This window comes from Ictalurus furcatus, chromosome 2 (assembly GCF_023375685.1).
Source record: "Ictalurus furcatus strain D&B chromosome 2, Billie_1.0, whole genome shotgun sequence".
Taxonomy (NCBI): Eukaryota; Metazoa; Chordata; class Actinopteri; order Siluriformes; family Ictaluridae; genus Ictalurus; species Ictalurus furcatus.
The window spans coordinates 4,929,434-4,946,884 of NC_071256.1; the positions used below are offsets into that span (position 1 = coordinate 4,929,434).

At 38.7% G+C, this 17,451-nt stretch overlaps 1 protein-coding gene and 1 long non-coding RNA gene across 6 annotated transcripts in view; both read left to right on the top strand.

Moving 5' to 3' along the window:
- Nucleotides 1-12,452, top strand: part of LOC128619825 (junctional adhesion molecule-like) — a 40,617-nt gene extending 28,165 nt beyond the window's left edge. For 4 of the 5 annotated variants that reach the window (XM_053644304.1, XM_053644279.1, XM_053644287.1 and 1 more), the window contains 3 exons: nucleotides 7,525-7,827; nucleotides 11,792-12,103; nucleotides 12,213-12,452. In XM_053644304.1, the coding sequence (XP_053500279.1) occupies nucleotides 7,525-7,827; nucleotides 11,792-12,103; nucleotides 12,213-12,391 (794 nt within the window). In that variant the 3' untranslated portion in view covers nucleotides 12,392-12,452. The remainder of the gene's footprint in view (nucleotides 1-7,524; nucleotides 7,828-11,791; nucleotides 12,104-12,212) is intronic. The other variant, XM_053644311.1, reaches the window with a different exon arrangement.
- A 127-nt stretch (nucleotides 12,453-12,579) lies between these two features.
- Nucleotides 12,580-15,723, top strand: LOC128620146 (uncharacterized). The gene is made up of 4 exons (XR_008388093.1): nucleotides 12,580-12,795; nucleotides 12,876-12,947; nucleotides 13,106-13,173; nucleotides 13,462-15,723. It is a non-coding gene; the product is annotated as an uncharacterized LOC128620146 (long non-coding RNA).
- The last annotated feature ends 1,728 nt before the right edge of the window (nucleotides 15,724-17,451 follow it).

Sequence of the window (17,451 nt, forward strand, 5' to 3'; positions counted from 1 at the left end):
ATGTATGTATGTATGTATGTATGTATGTACGTATATAACGAGCGAGAGAGAGATGTTTTTTTTTTTTTCAAATTAGTTGCATGCCTTTATCAATACTGTCTTCACATTTTCAAAACTTACAACAGCAGTCTATGTGGACTGAACTGTGTCGCTCTCATTACTTATAAATAAATTGTTGTAAAAGTAAATAAATTAATTTAAATAAAAAACAATAACAGCTAATTTCCAGTTTAGCATTACACAGCTGTTCTGTTTTTGATTCATTACCATCTATACAAAAGGGGAACTCTGTGGATCTATGAGCAGTGTGGTGATGCAGTGGGTAGCGTTGTCTCCTCACAGCTCCAGGGTCCCCGCTTCAGTCCTGAGCTCGGGCTTCTGTCTGTGTGGAGTTTCTGTGCTTGTTCTCCCCATGTCCATGTGGGTTTCCTCCGGGTTCTCTGGTTTCCTCCCACCTCCTAAAATACATCAGTAGGTGGACTGACCAAGATAAATTGCCCCTAGTTATAATTGTGTGCATGCGTGCATGCGAGTGTGCTTGTGTGTCTTTTGCCTTTTGAGGAGGTTAACAAACTGATCCACCTTACATTGTTCAGTGAAAAACAGAGAATCACATGTAGACACAAGTCATAAAAATAAACATACATACCAGCAGTCAAAAAAATAATTAAAAAGTCAAGTAAAAGCGAACCTAAAAAAGATAAGTAACGTTACAATGATGGACTCCATTGTGATGTGCGAGAGAGATTTTCTTCCTGTTTTCTTCCAAACAAAAAGCTGCATCGTAATGACGTAAGCGTGTTCAGGCCCAGAACGTTAAGCACAATGTGAATGCAGGTCAGCGGGGGGTGGGGGGCAGTCGAACTTGGGCACAGTACAAGACAACCGGGCCTAGTGTGAGTACACCCTAAATTGAGGGAACAAGTTTATTCAATCAGTTGAGTACAGTCACCTTGTTGGGGTTTTCAGTGTGTTACCTGATATGAGTGTTTTTCAGTTCATTGTGATAGGAATGATAAGGTGCTCCTGTGGGGAGAGAGAGAGAGAGAGAGAGAGAGAGAGAGAGAGAGAGAGGGACCTCAGTGTTGTGAAAGGTATGTAACCAAATATAAAAAAGATTGTAAGGGATGTATGACCGTGTGCGTGTTGAGTGTGGAGTATTACTCAGTATTCTCTGTGCATGGCACAATGTTGGTTAACTGATGCTGAGAGAAAGAGGAAGTAGCCATTCTCCCATCAGCCCCCATGCTGCCCTGGCCACAATCATGTGGTTACTCTGACATGCTGAGACCAGGGGCGTAGCTAGGCCTAATTTTGATGTGATTACAGCGAGCAAGAACACACACACACACACACACACACACACACACACACACACACACACAGAGGTGCTTGAAAGTTTGTGAACCCTTTAGAATTTTCTATATTTCTACATAAATATGACCTAAAATATCATCACATTTTCACACAAGTCCTAAAAGTAGATAAAGAGAACCCGTTTAAATAAATGAGGCAAAAATATTATACTTGGTCATTTATTTATTGATGAAAATGATCCAATATTACATATCTGTGAGTGGCAAAAGTATGTGAACCTTTGCTTTCAGTATGTGGTGTGACCCCCTTGTGCAGCAATAACTGCAGATAAACGTTTGCGGTAACTGTTGATCAGTCCTGCACATCAGCTTGGAGGAATTTTAGCCCGTTCCTCAGTACAGAACGGCTTCAACTCTGGGATGTTGGTGGGTTTCCTCACATGAACTGCTCGCCTCAGGTCCTTCCACAACATCTCTATTGGATTAAGGTCACGACTTTGACTTGGCCATTCCAAAATATTAACTATACTCTTCTTTAACCGTTCTTTGGTAGAAGGACTCGTGTGTTTAGGGTCATAGTCTTGCTGCATGACCCACCTTCTCTTGAGATTCAGGAGATGCAGTTCATGGACAGATATCCTGACATTTTCCTTTAGAATTTGATGGTATAATTCAGAAATCATTGTTCCATCAATGATGGCAAGTCGTCCTGGCCAGATGCAGCAAAACAGTCCGAAACCATGATACTACCACCACCATGTTTCACAGATGGGATAAGGTTCTTATGCTGGAATGCAGTGTTTTCCTTTCTCCAAACATAACGCTTCTCATTTAAACCAAAAATTCTATTTTGGTCTCATCTATCCACAAAATATTTTTCCAATAGCCTTCTGGCTTGTCCACGTGATCTTTAGCAAACTGCAAAGGGGCAGCAATCTCCTTTGTTCATGCCATGATACACTTCCACAAACATGTGTTGTGATAATCAGACTGTGATAGATCCTATTCTTTAAATAAAACTGAATGCTCACTCACACCTGATTGTCATCCCATTGATTGAAAACACCTGATTCTAATTTCACCTTCAGATTACACTGCTAATCCTAGAGGTTCACATACTTTTCCCATTTTTAATATACTCACTAAAGTCACATGATCTAGTTTAGATTATGATGATGATTTTTACTGTTATTATTATTATTATTATTATTATTATTATTATTACTCTAAGTGGTTATAGTATTTTTTTCAGTTTATAAAAAGTGTCATGTGTCATTTGTATTGAATTGAAAAGGTAGTTTCGTCACGTTGTAATACCTCAGAACAAGTTTGGCTCCTGAAGTCTTCTGTTGTGTTGACTCGGTCCCTCAGGCTTCCTAGGGGCCATCTAACAAACTTCACTTGAGCAACTGATTAAGAGGCACCTTAGACAGATAACAATGATACTATGAATATGATAAAACCACCACATGAAAAAATATATGAATAAATATTAATACTGCATATACAATGAAATTGAGTCATGGAAAGAGTGATGAAAGAGATTTTCAAAAATGAGAAATGACACAGCAGTTATTTCCTGAAAACCAAAGTATATAAAAGAGAGACACTCCGGTAGTGTGACAGTGTGTGTGTGTGTGTGTGTGTGTGTGAGCGTGTGTGTGTGTGAATGTGTGAATGTGTGTGAGCGCGTGTTTCACTGGTGTGTGTGTAGAAGAATCAGTATTTCTGTTACAGAAAGGAGAGAGAATATTAGTAAAATAATCAAATATTAATCGTTTAGAGTTTTAATTAAGAACAACTTTACTTACTTGTTATAATATTAATAGGACCAACAGATCTACAGTGAGATTATTTTACATCCCTATAATACTTACAGTGTATGTTTTTACACATTTACTGAATTACATCTCTCACAATCTCTGTCTTAGTGAATGTATCTATAATAACTCATATAAACTGTAATAGAAAAGTTCTTTTCCTGTAACTTGTAACTGTCACTTCTTCATTCTGGTCTTAGCTATAAATAGATGCGTGTGAATTTCACACCTTTTTCTGCTGTCTCTCTGTCAGTGACCATCTTCACTTCCTGCATCATGACATATGTATGTATGAGTATATATATAATGAGCGAGAGAGAGATTTTTCTTTCTTTTTTTTTTTTTTTTACAATTAGTTGCATGCCTTTATCAATACTGTCTTCACATTTTCAAAACTCACAACAGCGGTCTATGTGGACTGAACTGTGTCACTCTCATTACTTATAAAAAAATTGTTGTAAAAGTAAATAAACTAATTTAAAAAAAAACAATAACAGCTAATTTCCAGTTTAGCGTTACACAGCTGTTCTGTTTTTGATTCATTACCATCTATACAAAAGGGGAACTCTGTGGATCTATGAGCAGTGTGGTGATGCAGTGGGTAGCGTTGTCTCCTCACAACTCCAGGGTCCCCGCTTCAGTCCTGAGCTCGGGCTTCTGTCTGTGTGGAGTTTCTGTGCTTGTTCTCCCCATGTCCATGTGGGTTTCCTCCGGGTTCTCTGGTTTCCTCCCACCTCCTAAAATACACCAGTAGGTGGACTGACCAAGATAAATTGCCCCTAGTTATAATTGTGTGCATTCGTGCGTGTGTGTGTGTGTGTGTGCGTGTGTGTCTTTTGCCTTTTGAGGAGGTTAACAAACTGATCCACCTTACGTTGTTCAGAGAAAAACAGAATCACGTGTAGACACAAGTCATAAAAATAAGCATACATACCAACAGTCAAAAAAATAATTAAAAAGTCAAGTAAAAGTGAACCTAAAAAAGATAAGTAACGTTACAGTGATGGACTCCATTGTGATGTGCGAGAGCGATTTTCTTCCTGTTTTCTTCCAAACAAAAAGCTGCATCGTAATGACGTAAGCGTGTTCAGGCCCAGAACGTTAAGCACAATGTGAGTGCAGGTCAGCGGGGGGTGGGGTGGGGGGGGAGTCGTGCTTGGGCACAGTACAAGACAACTGGGCCTAGTGTGAGTACACCCTAAATTGATTGAACAAGTTTGAGTACAGTCGACTTATTGGGGTTTTCAGTGTGTTACCTGATATGAGTGTTTTTCAGGTCATTGTGTTATGAATGAAAAGGTGCTCCTGGGGATGGAGAGAGAGAGAGAGATAGTGTGTTCTGGTAGAATGAGTTGATTTTGAGGTGTGTATGAAGTGTTTGGTGGTTTTAGTGCATGTTGGATGTGAGGGTAACTGCTGTACTGAGCTTCATGTTGATGAAGAGAAGGGTTTTGAAAAAGGGACCTCAGTGTTGAGAAAGGTATGTAACCACGTGTAAAAAAGATTGTAAGGGATGTATGACCGTGTGCGTGTTGAGTGTGGAGTATTACTCAGTATTCTCTGTGCATGGCACAATGTCGGTTAACTGATGCTGTGAGAAAGAGGAAGTAGCCATTCTCCCATCAGCCCCCATGCTGCCCTGGCCACAATCGTGTGGTTACTCTGACATGCTGAGTGTCTCACACTGGCTCTAACATGAGAACACTAGTTCTGTGCACAACTGTGACTCCAGATAACTTGCAGAGGTGTAAGAATCACACAGAAACCTTCCTGGGTGTGTGCATGCTGAGACCAGGGGCGTAGCTAGGGCTAATTTTGATGTGATTACAGCGAGCAAGAACCCCCCCCCCACACACACACACAGACAGAGGTGCTTGAAAGTTTGTGAACCCTTTAGATTTTTCTATATTTCTGCATAAATATGACCTAAAATATCATCACATTTTCACACAAGTCCTAAAAGTAGATAAAGAGAACCCGTTTAAATAAATGAGACAAAAATGTTATACTTGGTCATTTATTTATTGATGAAAATGATCCAATATTACATATCTGTGAATGGAAAAAGTATGTGAACCTTTGCTTTCAGTATGTGGTGTGACCCCATTGTGCAGCAATAACTGCAGATAAACGTTTGCGGTAACTGTTGATCAGTCCTGCACATCGGCTTGGAGGAATTTTATCCCGTTCCTCAGTACAGAACAGCTTCAGCTCTGGGATGTTGGTGGGTTTCCTCACATGAACTGCTTGCTTCAGGTTCTTCCACAACATTTCTATTGGATTAAGGTCAGGACTTTGACTTGGCCATTCCAAAATATTAACTTTATTCTTCTTTAACCGTTCTTTGGTAGAAGGACTTGTGTGTTTGGGGTCGTTTTCATGCTGCATGACCCACTTACTCTTGAGATTCAGGAGATTCAGTTCATGGACAGATATCCTGACAACGTCCTTTAAAATTCTATGGTATAATTCAGAATTCCATCAATTGTTCCATGAATGATGTCAAGTCGTCCTGGACCAGATGCAGCAAAACAGCCCCAAACCATGATACTACCACCACCATGCTTCACAGATGGGATAAGGTTCTTATGCTGGAATGCAGTGTTTTCCTTTCTCCAAACATAATGCTTCTCATTTAACCCAAAAATTCTATTTCGGTCTCATCTGTTCCCAAAATATTTTTCCAATAGCCTTCTGGCTTGTCCACGTGATCTTCAGCAAACTGCAAAGGGGCAGCAATCTCCTTTGTTCATGCCATGATACACTTCCACAAACATGTGTTGTGAAGATCAGACTGTGATAGATCCCTGTTCTTTAAATAAAACTGAATGCTCACTCACACCTGATTGTCATCCCATTGATTGAAGACACCTGACTCTAATTTCACCTTCAGAGTACACTGCTAATCCTAGAGGTTCACATACTTTTCCCATTTTTAATATACTCACTAAAGTCACATGATCTAGTTTAGATGATGATGATGATTATTATTATTTTTATGATTATTATTATTATTATTATTATTTCTCTAAGTGGCTGTAGTAGTATTTTCCAGTTGATAAAAAGTGTCATGTGTCATTTGTATTGAATTGAAACGGAAGTTTCGTCACGTTGTAATACCTCAGAACAAGTTTGGCTCCTGAAGTCTTCTGTTGTGTTGACTCGGTCCCTCAGGCTTCCTAGGGGTCATCTAACAAACTTCACTTGAGCAACTGAGAAAGTGGCACCTAAGACAGATAACAATGATACTATGAATATGATAAAACCACCACATGAAAAAATATATGAATAAATATTAATACTGCATATACAATGAAACTGAGTCATGGAAAGAGTGATGAAAGAGATTTTCAAAAATGAGAAATGACACAGCAGTTATTTCCTGAAAACCAAAGTATATAAAAGAGAGACACTCCGGTAGTGTGACAGTGTGTGTGTGTGTGTGTGTGTGTGTGTGTGTGTGTGAATGTGTGTGTGTGCGTGTGTGTGAGCGCATGTTTCACTGGTGTGTGTGTAGAAGAATCAGTATTTCTATTACAGAAAGGAGAGAGAATATTAGTAAAATAATCAAATATTAATCGTTTAGAGTTTTAATTAAGAACAACTTTACTTACTTGTTATAATATTAATAGGACCAACAGATCTACAGTGAGATTATTTTACATCCCTATAATACTTACAGTGTATGTTTTTACACATTTACTGAATTACATCTCTCACAATCTCTGTCTTAGTGAATGTATCTATAATAACTCATATAAAGTGTAATAGAAAAGTTCTTTTCCTGTAACTTGTAACTGTCACTTCTTCATTCTGGTCTTAGCTATAAATAGATGCGTGTGAATTTCACACCTTTTTCTGCTGTCTCTCTGTCAGTGACCATCTTCACTTCCTGCATTACGCCTTATTTACTGTTATTTTTAAACACTAGTTAAATGCATTCATCAGTACTGTGTTCACATTTTCAAAAAAAAAGTTTTAAAGAAGTGAACATAGTATTGAGAAATGTGTATAAATAATTGCGTCGGCTCTTTTTAAGTATTAAAGCTTGGTTAAACAGGACTTGTTTAACAATACCCGAATAAATTGTTAACTTGTTGAAGGTTTAAACAAGAAAACAGTTGTCACAGCGTTTGAAACCTTTTTTGTGATCTCCATCATGCCTTAGCCGGCCAAGCTAACGGCAACGAATTTACCTCAGTCTGTTAACCCCGCCCACTTTACATTACTAATTCAGTTCACTATCCTGATCTGCATTTTGCCGTGTAGTAGGTTCAAGATTTTGGAATTAAATGTATTGAAGTATTTTTCTTAAAATTTCATTTTGAAATGTTGTACTTCATATTGTATTCAGTAGATTGTGAGTTTTTGTATGTTTGTTTCTGTAGGCTGTTCTCTCTCTGGTGAAAAACAGACAGAAATCACAGGACACACAGGTGGTTCAGTGCTGTTCCCCTGCTCCTGCTCTGACCTGCACACCAAACCTCAGAAATTCACCTGGGGGACCTTCAGAACAGGACGTCTGACAGAAGTGTTAAATGATGAACACTACCGTGGCAGACTTCAGCTGTTTAATCACATTTCTCCTGCTAATCTGTCTCTGCTCATATCTGACCTGAGAGAAGAGGATCAGAGATCCTACAGGTGCAGCACTGAGAAGGAACACAGAGAGGTCTGGCTTAAGGTTAAAGGTAAATTATTTAAATACACAATAAAAGTTGATATTCAGTGAAAACAGACTTGATCAGTGTTCAAATGAATTATAGTTAAACATGTAACAAAAAAGTTTACTCCATTTACCAGGGTTTAGGATTTTACTCTAGAAGTCATTTTGTCAAAATCAAGTTATAAATAGCAATAAATACCGATTATGGGTATCAGACTGACCTGAAATTTGTAATGCTATCAGATTGGATTTGAGTCTAATCTATGATTTATTTTGGTAACACTGTAGTGTTCCTAAATATAGACTGATTATATCGTTATTGGTTAATGATTACATCATTTATTAACACTTGGAAGGGTTTCATTAGCATTATATCTACTAATGTGGTTGGCAAAGTGATTCTGTATCCAGCTCTGCTGTTCTCTCATGCCAGGGAAGTAGTCCTGTATCTGTGACTTCAAAGCTTGCAGGTGCGCTGCCATAGCAACTGCTGTCAGCATCGTCCAAAACAGTCTTTAAATCCGTGGGCATTCTCTTAGCAGCCAATGCCTCTCTGTGAATGCAGCAATGTATGTGAGTGAGCAGTGGGGCCGAGTCTCTGACCTGCTTCACCAGTCCACTGTGTTGCTCCATCATAGAGCGAGAACCATCAGTGCTGAGTCCAACACACTTTGTCCTGCTGATTGTTGTATCCAGTCTTTTGGGTGGCGCCCTGTTCCTTTCAGGGTAGCGCCTCGGTGTCTGGGGAGTAACATGAGGGTTCTTTTCAAGGGAGACTGTTTCTGTTGCAGGTGTCATACATTTGTTAGTGTCACGATCAGAATCAGGTGATAAGTCTGGTGGACACACACTGTCTGTTTCATTGAATGCAGACTGTTCAGGGTTGTTCTTTGGCTGAGCATCCAGTATTTGATCGTCTCCACGTATGCTCTCCAATTTCCACTTTGTACATCAGTGGTCCAGTTCTTGTGTCTATCCACCCAGGTGTCCACTTGTTCTCTTGCTAATCACACGCCAAAACTTGCTGTCCAACATCAAAACTCCTTGCTGCTTTACTTGTCAACTTGCTGAACTGTTTATTCTGCACTTCTCACCATAAGTTAGGATTTAGAAGGTCAAAGCGAGATCTCAGTTGTCTGTTCATGAACAGCAGTGCCGTCGTCTGGTTTATTGTTGCATGCACATTAAACTACATGAAGTTTTCAAAACTCTTTTTCTGTGTGTGTGTGTGCGCGTGTATATTTTACATAAGCACGGATTTTCTTATCTCTCTGCAGGCTCACTTCGCTCGGGTCCTCTCGACACCAAGTTTTTTCAATTATTGTAAAAGAGGGTTTTCTTTTTAATTTCTATATTTTCTGTTTTAGTCTAATGTAATTTTCCAACAGTTTCTGGAGAAGATACTCCTCAAAACAGAAAGTCTTTTCTGAGGTGGTAGATTTCATTGGTATGACCTCGGGCCACTTTGAATGAGCGTCCACAGCAATTAGAAACATGGAGGTCATGTATGGCCCAGCAAAGTCAATATGCACCTTTTGCCATGGTGCAGACAGCCACTCCCACGGATGTAAGGGTGCCTGAGGAGGTACATTTTGAATGTTATGACATCCTGAACAGGATTTTGTGAGATCCTCGATCCGTCTATCTATTCCCTGCCACCACACGTAGCTACGAGCGAGGCTTTTCATCTTGACTGTACCCAGGTGACCCTCCTGTAGGTTCTCTAACATTCTAGTACGAAGCTTAGCGGGAACTGTAACACGAGAGCCACACATCAGAGTTCCTTGGTGTACAGACAGTTGCTCACATCTCACTGAAAACTCTGGGATCATAACATTTCCATGAGCTGGCCAACCATGTGGCTGACATCACCAGAATTTCCTTCCTGGGGTTGAAGATGGACACAGGGGGCTGGTGGTCTGTCACTAAGATGAACTTTTGGCCATAAAGGTTGTGATGGAACTTCTTTATGCGCCATACTACACTAAGGGCCTCTCGATCGATCTGTGCATAATTGCGTTCTGCACTCGTCAGAGATCTTGAAGCAAACGCAATCAGATGCTCAGATCATAGTGTGTGACAAATGGCACCGATGACATATGGAGACGCCTCACATGCCAGTCTGTCTGTAACAGTGCATTAAGTGGGCGCAGTACTGTAGCAAGATTTGGGAGAAATTTGTGATAATAGTTTACAAGGCCCAAATATGATCTAAGTTGTGACACGTTTTCTGGTCTAGGTGCCTGCAGCACAGCTTCAGCTTTCTCCTGTGATTTGTGTAAGCCATGTTTGTCAATGACATGTCCACAATATGAGATTTCACTCTTGAAAAACTCACACTTCTCTCTCTTTGCCCGTTGACCATACATGTTTAGCCTGGTAAGTACTTTGCTGAGGTTTTGGAGATGTTCTTCATCATTCTTGCCTGTCACAATTATGTCGTCAAGATAACACTGTGTTCCCGGTATATCTTGAAGAACCTGATCCATTGCTCTTTGCCAAATGGCTGGAGCCGATGCCACACCAAACACAAGACGATTGTACTGGTACAGTCCCTTATGAGTGTTGATGGTTAGAAACTTCCTGCTTGACTCCTCAACGTCCATTTGGAGATATGTCTGTGATAAGTCAACCTTTGAAAACTTCTCCCCTCCTGCCAGAGATGAGAAAATATCTTCAGTTCGTGGTAGGGGGTACTGCACAGTGTGCAGTACAGGGTTAATACTCACTTTGAAGTCCCCGCATATGCGAACACCTCCACCTTTCTTGATTATCGGCACGATGGGTGTAGCCCAATCACTCCAGTCAACCTTGGAGAGAATGGCAGATGCCTCCAAGCTTTGAAGTTCAGCATCTACTTTAGGACGTAGTGCATAGGGCACTGGACGTGCTTTATGAAATCTCGCCGTCGCTGTTTCATTTAATTCAATTTTCACCTTCATGCCTTTAAGTTTACCAATGCCCTTTTCAAACACTTTTGCATTAGCATTCAGGAGCTGTGACAATCTTTGGTCAGAGCTACAGTTTGTGCTGTTAAGGCCTGTTGATGATGTGTTCAGGGCTTTGATGGTATGCCAGTCAAGCTGGATTTTTCTCAACCACCCCCGTCCAAAAAGAGTGGGCCCTCCACTTTTCAACACATAAAGCTCCAGCTGCTGTGTTTTGCCACCATATGTGACATCTACCTTCAGTTTGCCTTTAGGAGACACCTTTTCGCCTGTGTACGTCTTTAACATGACTGAGGTCTTTTCTAACGGTAGCTTTAAAAACAGTCTGTTGTAGACAGCTTCAGAAATCACAGACAAAGCTGAGCCTGTATCCAGCTCCATTTTCAGTTTTACACCAGACACATTTGTTGTTATCCATATTATTTTCCTGTCTATTTCAGTCATGCTATGCAGTTCTAGGCATGACAGATCATCTTCGTCAGAGCCTGTGTTCTCTGATTTGTTTTCACATTCAGACACTTTGTGCACTTGTTTAGTTTTGTATTTGAAACCTTTGTATTTGAAAGGTTTTCCTTGTTGGCTGTGCTTTTTGTCTGTTTCGCACACTCTTTCTACGTGGCCTTGTCTGTGACACTTTCTACAGACTTTTTCCTTGAACCAACAATCATTTGCATCATGAGAGGATTTACCACATCTATAGCATTTCTGCCTTTTTGCACCATTTAAGGACATTTTGTGCATTTCATTTTCTACAGTCTTCTTTTGTAGCCCCGAAGCATCCGTGGCTGCTGTTTCCATTGAAATGGCAATGGCCTGATATTCTCAGAAATATTTTAATTATTTTGATTTAATTTGATTGATTTAGCCTAAGCCCCAGTATCAGAGTCCTGATATTGGATTCATATAGAGAATTTAAACAGGTGATTGTCTCATCCTTTAAAAATCTCTTCTGGTCTGCAGCAGAAAATGTTGTGATTTACAAGCAGGGAATATTAATAATTGCAGTACTTCTATTATTGACTGTAAATGTTATGTTTACAGGCTGTGAGCTGGTGAAGAAGACAGTGGTAGAGGGTGTGACTGGGTTCACAGGAGAGTCTGTAGTTCTGCCCTGCGTCTGCACTGACCTACAGGACAAACCAAAGTCTGTAAAATGGCAGTTTAATAGAATCAATCACTTTCAGGAAATTTACCCTGAACAGACTGGACGTCACAGAAACAGAGTCAAACTGGTCAGTAACAACGCTCCAGGAAACCTCTCTCTACTCATATCAGACCTGACTGAAGAGGACCATGGACTCTACAGATGTTCTGTACAGGACGATAACAGAGATGTCAGATTATCTGTTAAAGGTACATGTTTTCATTAATGACTGTGAGCATGCTTTACTCCAGTGTCATGTGCCATATTACTAACAGTGATAAAAACAGTCATTAGTTTTAATAAGTTTTGTCTTTTCAGTAGGAAGAAGAGAAACTTCAACACACTCGAGGAAAACAGACACAACACCTCCATCAGAACCGCCTCAGAGTAAAACAACAAACTCTCCACCTGCATCATCCTCAACAACACTGGAACAAGATAAACAGCAAACACACAGCAGCCTCCCTCTAGGTGCCAAAACTTTTCATCAGCAATGAAAAAACACATCTGTATTATTACATTTATTTGTTAGTACATACTGTTTTACATTCTCTTTGTTGGATACACAGAGGCAGGCACACACACACACACACACACACACACGCCATGTGAATTGTATCATGTGTTACCTGAATTTAACCCACTATTTTTTCTTCCAGTTTAGACGATGAAAACAGATTTTAAGTTTAACTGAAATCCTAAAGTCATTAATCCAAACAGTTATTTTTAATAAGTTTTGTCTTTTCTGTAGGAAGAAGAGAAACTTCAACACACTCGAGGAAAACAGACACAACACCTTCATTAGAACCACCTCAGAGTAAAACAACAAACTCTTCACCTGCATCATCCTCAACAGCACTGGAACAAGATAAACAGCAAACACACAGCAGCCTCCCTCTAGGTGCCAAAACTTTTCATCAGCAATGAAAATACACATCTGTATTATTACATTTATTCATTTTGGTGTGTTTTATTACACAGTTTTCGGCATTCTGGCAGTTTTCCTGTTGGTGATACCTGGAGTAGTGGCATTTATTTGTTGGAGACGCAAAGGTACAACACAAACACACACACACACACAAAACAGATTCTGAGATTGATGAACTGAAACCTGTAGAAGCAGCAGCACTTCTGTAAGTGTCTCTGGATAAGGAAAATGAAATTGTGTAGTTTCCACTAGAGGTGTGATTTCTGAGGTCTTTTCTCTTTAGGAGGAAGATGTGGAGAGAACGTGATCACTGAAGGACGTCCGGACTGTAAGAGAAAGCAGAAGGATCAGGTTAGTGTACATGTGGTTAGAGTCATCTTTAAAGTCTTTGAGTCCTACTGTATTCCTAATTTAATCTCCCGTCAATTCTGCATGACTTCTACAATAACAGTTATTGCAGATTTAGTTGTATTTGTGATACACTGCATGTAACACACATGAACCACACATGCTTTCACTGAACAGTGAGTTATAGGAAAATATCTTCTATTAGAGTTTAGTGTTGTCTTTACCGAATTTTACTTGCCTCCTGGAGTCCACAGTAAAAGCCACATAATTTGTTTATCTGTCTTTCCACAGACTGAACCTGATGTTACTTACTCTACTGTAACCCACGTGAACACAGCCGGAGCAGCACGGGTCCAGATCAACGCTGGACACAAAACTGAATATGCCAGCATTCTAACAAACTAATCCACAGTAAATATCTAGAATAATACTGAATACATACAGTATATTAAATACACACCATAGTAAGCACAGGATTCATAGTATTGGCTTTGTTTATTTTACTGTGGCTTTTTTTTTATTATTATTTGACCATTAATAGCAAATTTAATCATATTTGTGTGCTGATGGATAATCCTGCAAATTATATTTTTAATGTTTGTGTCATTTATTATAATTTATTTTGTGTCATTTGTTTTTTTAATTTACATTTGTGGCATTTGGCAGACGCCCTTATCCAGAGCAACTTACATTTATCTCATTTATACAACTGAGCAGTTTGAGGGTTAAGGGCCTCGCCCAAGAGTCCAACAATGGTAGCTTGGCAGTGCTGGGGCTTGAACTCCTGACCTTCTGATCAGCAATCCAGAGACTTTAACCACTGAGACACCACTTATATGTTCTAGAAAACTTTTGTCATCACCCTGTTTTGCATAAGACGACTGCCGTAGAAGTTCTTGTTTGTGACTGTCGTGGGAAAGTCTCTATGGACTGAATGTGTGTTTCTAAACTAGTTGTGGTGAAATTGTTGTGAAAACAGTACCTGTAGCATGTTAAAGGGTGCATGATAGTGTGCTTGTTGAGTGTGGAGTATCACACAGTATTCTCTGTGCATTGCACAACTTTCATTAACTTTGAGAAAGAGGAAGTAGCCATTTTGCCATCAGTCCCCACTGCCCTGGCCACAATCTTATGGTACCTCTGACATGCTGAGTGTCTCACAGTGGCTCTGAAGTACCATGAGAATGCTGGTTATGAACGCAGCTGTGGTTTTATAAACTGCTAATATTTTTCAGAGGCGTGTGTATGACCTTGCAACAAAGTCATAAAGTGACATGATTGTAATTTAGCATCCTGTATAATCTTATAAAGAGGGGCCTTAAAGGACTGTAGCACATGTGAGGAGGGGAATTGCTGTTACACCTGCTGTCAGTCCTTAATAATGTCTGCCACTTGTCAGAGTGGCAGTGAACCAGCCTCATGCTGATGAATTGTGCAGCTTGTTCCACTGTGAGACCAAGTGCTGGAAATAGACATCGCGCATAAACCACTGACATGAACCGCTGACATGAACCAATCCTGTGGTTGCATGGCATAGATTACATCTGACACCCTTAGCAGTCAGTGTTTTAGCACAGAGCAAATCTCACTTTGCCTGGAACATAGCATCCTCTTTTCCATAAAGAGAAGAAGAGAAGAAAACATATGGACTTTGGCTTATATACAGCATGGTGTAGCTATAGGGTTAATTAATTTATTTATTAATTCCTCTTCAGTAACTGTTTTATCCTGGTCAGTGTTGTCATGGATTCGGACTCTATCCCAGCAACACTGGGCACAAGGTGGGAGAGTTCAGATGGGACGCCAGTCCATCTCAGAGCACCATTCACACACTTTCACAGCTGGGGGCAATCTAACATAGTAAACCTGCATGTTTTTGGACAGTGGGAGGAAACTGCACACACACACACACAAGGAGGACGTGCAAACCTCTGCACAGACATTAACATGATTTCATTTTCACCTTTTAATGATCCATAAGGATCTTGTTGACTGCACAGTCATGTCTACACTTTTTTATTTTGTGTTCATGTCATATTCTAAGTCTTCCAGGCATCTCACCAGGTCTAAACATTTTTTTAATGTTTTCTTTACATTAAGTTTCTCGCTCTTCTTGGTTTTGCTTGTGCACACACTTCTTAAATAATATAATATTCTCATCATTTGAAGATATATTAAAGCTTTTACTTGAAATATTTGTAAAATTCCTGTAGCTTGTTTGTAGCTTATACCTTTTCATACTATTGGCAATGATAAAAATAAATAAAAAATGACAGTGGAGCATGATATTTGAGAGTTTTATTGTAGCACAATCACATCCCTAATATTTTCACATAAATAAACACATTTGAAGCACAGAATTTTATCAGAATCATAACGGATTAAAATTATGAAACCAACAGCCTCGAATTTCTGGCTGCAATAATTACTGCACACCACCATTTGTCGCTGCGGTCTCAGTTTTCAATGCTCCAAAACTTCAGCTCAATCAGGAAGAAGTATCAAGAAATTTTTTTTTATCAGTTCACCATTTTGTGAAATCTTATTTATAAATGGAAAAAGTTTGATTGAAATGTAACTTCTTTAAAGATTTGTAACTAATATGCAATTATTTAAAACTCATTTGTTAGAAGAGGAGGACTTTATGAAAGACATTTTCTGCTTGCTGTAAATAAAGGATCAAAATTGCTCTTATAACAATCTAGGCTGGATAACATTAATATGAGAAAAGCTGGGAGAGAAAACTATGTTTTGATTCAATCAAACTTTTTATCCCTCAGATAAATAAACAATTTAGAGATAAATGTGGAGCAGATTTTACCATTAAAGAATTTAACCAAGCAGTTAACTGCCTTTGATAAATTGATCAATCTCTTGGGCTTGAAATACAATCTGCCAACTTTTACAGATATTTCTGGAGCTCCTTATGAGAACTTTATTGTTCACACTTTTTAAGCCAGGAAAAAAATCACCCTATAACTCTGTTAAACACAGACTATAAAATGTAGACTCATATCTATGCTTCTCATCTAAAGAAAAAGGTCTGACACAGGTAATCAGTGAGACACAATCTGGCATTATGAGACAAAGATCAATACATAATAATATCCGTTTAGTACAAGATCTTCCTGATGATAGTGGTGAGGTTGTAGACGATGGCTTTGTTCTCTTTCTTGACTTTCATGAAGCTCCTGATACAACAGAGCATCAGTTTATGGTTACAGCACGTATGCTAGATTATGCTAGATATGAAACTATATTATAATACAAATGGTTGCATTTCTTTATTACAAGGATCCTCACATCTTTTGAAATCAGTAGAGGTATTAAACAATGCTGCCCAGTATAGTTAAAGCCATTCCACAAGTACTTTTAATAATGGTGAAAAATGTTCAATTCTACAACTGCCTTAACATTACACTTGTCATATATGGATGTGAAATTCTGGAAACATCGTCTCAAACAGGTCATTAAAGAAGTATGTTTGGTGAAGTTTTGCATCCTGTATCAAGTAAAAGAAACTTAATTTTGGATTTATTTCATGAAATTGAATGTAGGAAGTGTCAGACAGACTACACTGGCTTTCCTGTTCCCGCAAATGTTTTAAAAAATCATTTTAAAGTCTTAAATAATGTGCATCTTACAAATGATTAGTTAAAAAAGATGTTTAATTTCGACAGTAACAGCTGCATCTTTTGTGACGAGCATATAGAAACATCTGACCATCTATTCTCTGAGTGTAGTTTGTTAAAACTTTTCTGAAGGACAAACCGTATCTAAACGTCTAGACACAAAACATATCAAATAAATAAGACAAAATCATATTGTATTTGGTATGTTAAATGAAGACAAAAAAGCTGAACTACTTGTTAAGCATTTATTGCTTTTGGGAAAGTTTTGGTACACAAGTCGAAATATATGAAGTCCTGGTTTACATCTTTCAAAAAAGAATTATTTATTTACTTAGAATCACTCAAAATAATGAAAAAGAAAAAACTGCAACAGAAAAAGTTAAATCCTTGTTTCATGAATTATTATTATTATTATTATTATTATTATTATTATTATTATTATTTAGAAGACCCCTATGGTTAAGGGAAGGAAAAAGGTCTTCTTCCTCTTCTTTCTTGGTGCTATGGTGCCTGGTTCGTGGACTTTACACTCTTTGTTGTGAGGATGTTTTACAATGTTGTTTGAAAATGTTTCATCTTCATTAATTAAGATAATAAATAAATAAATATAATAAAATAAATTTAAATTGTGAATTCCTGTTTGTGTAGA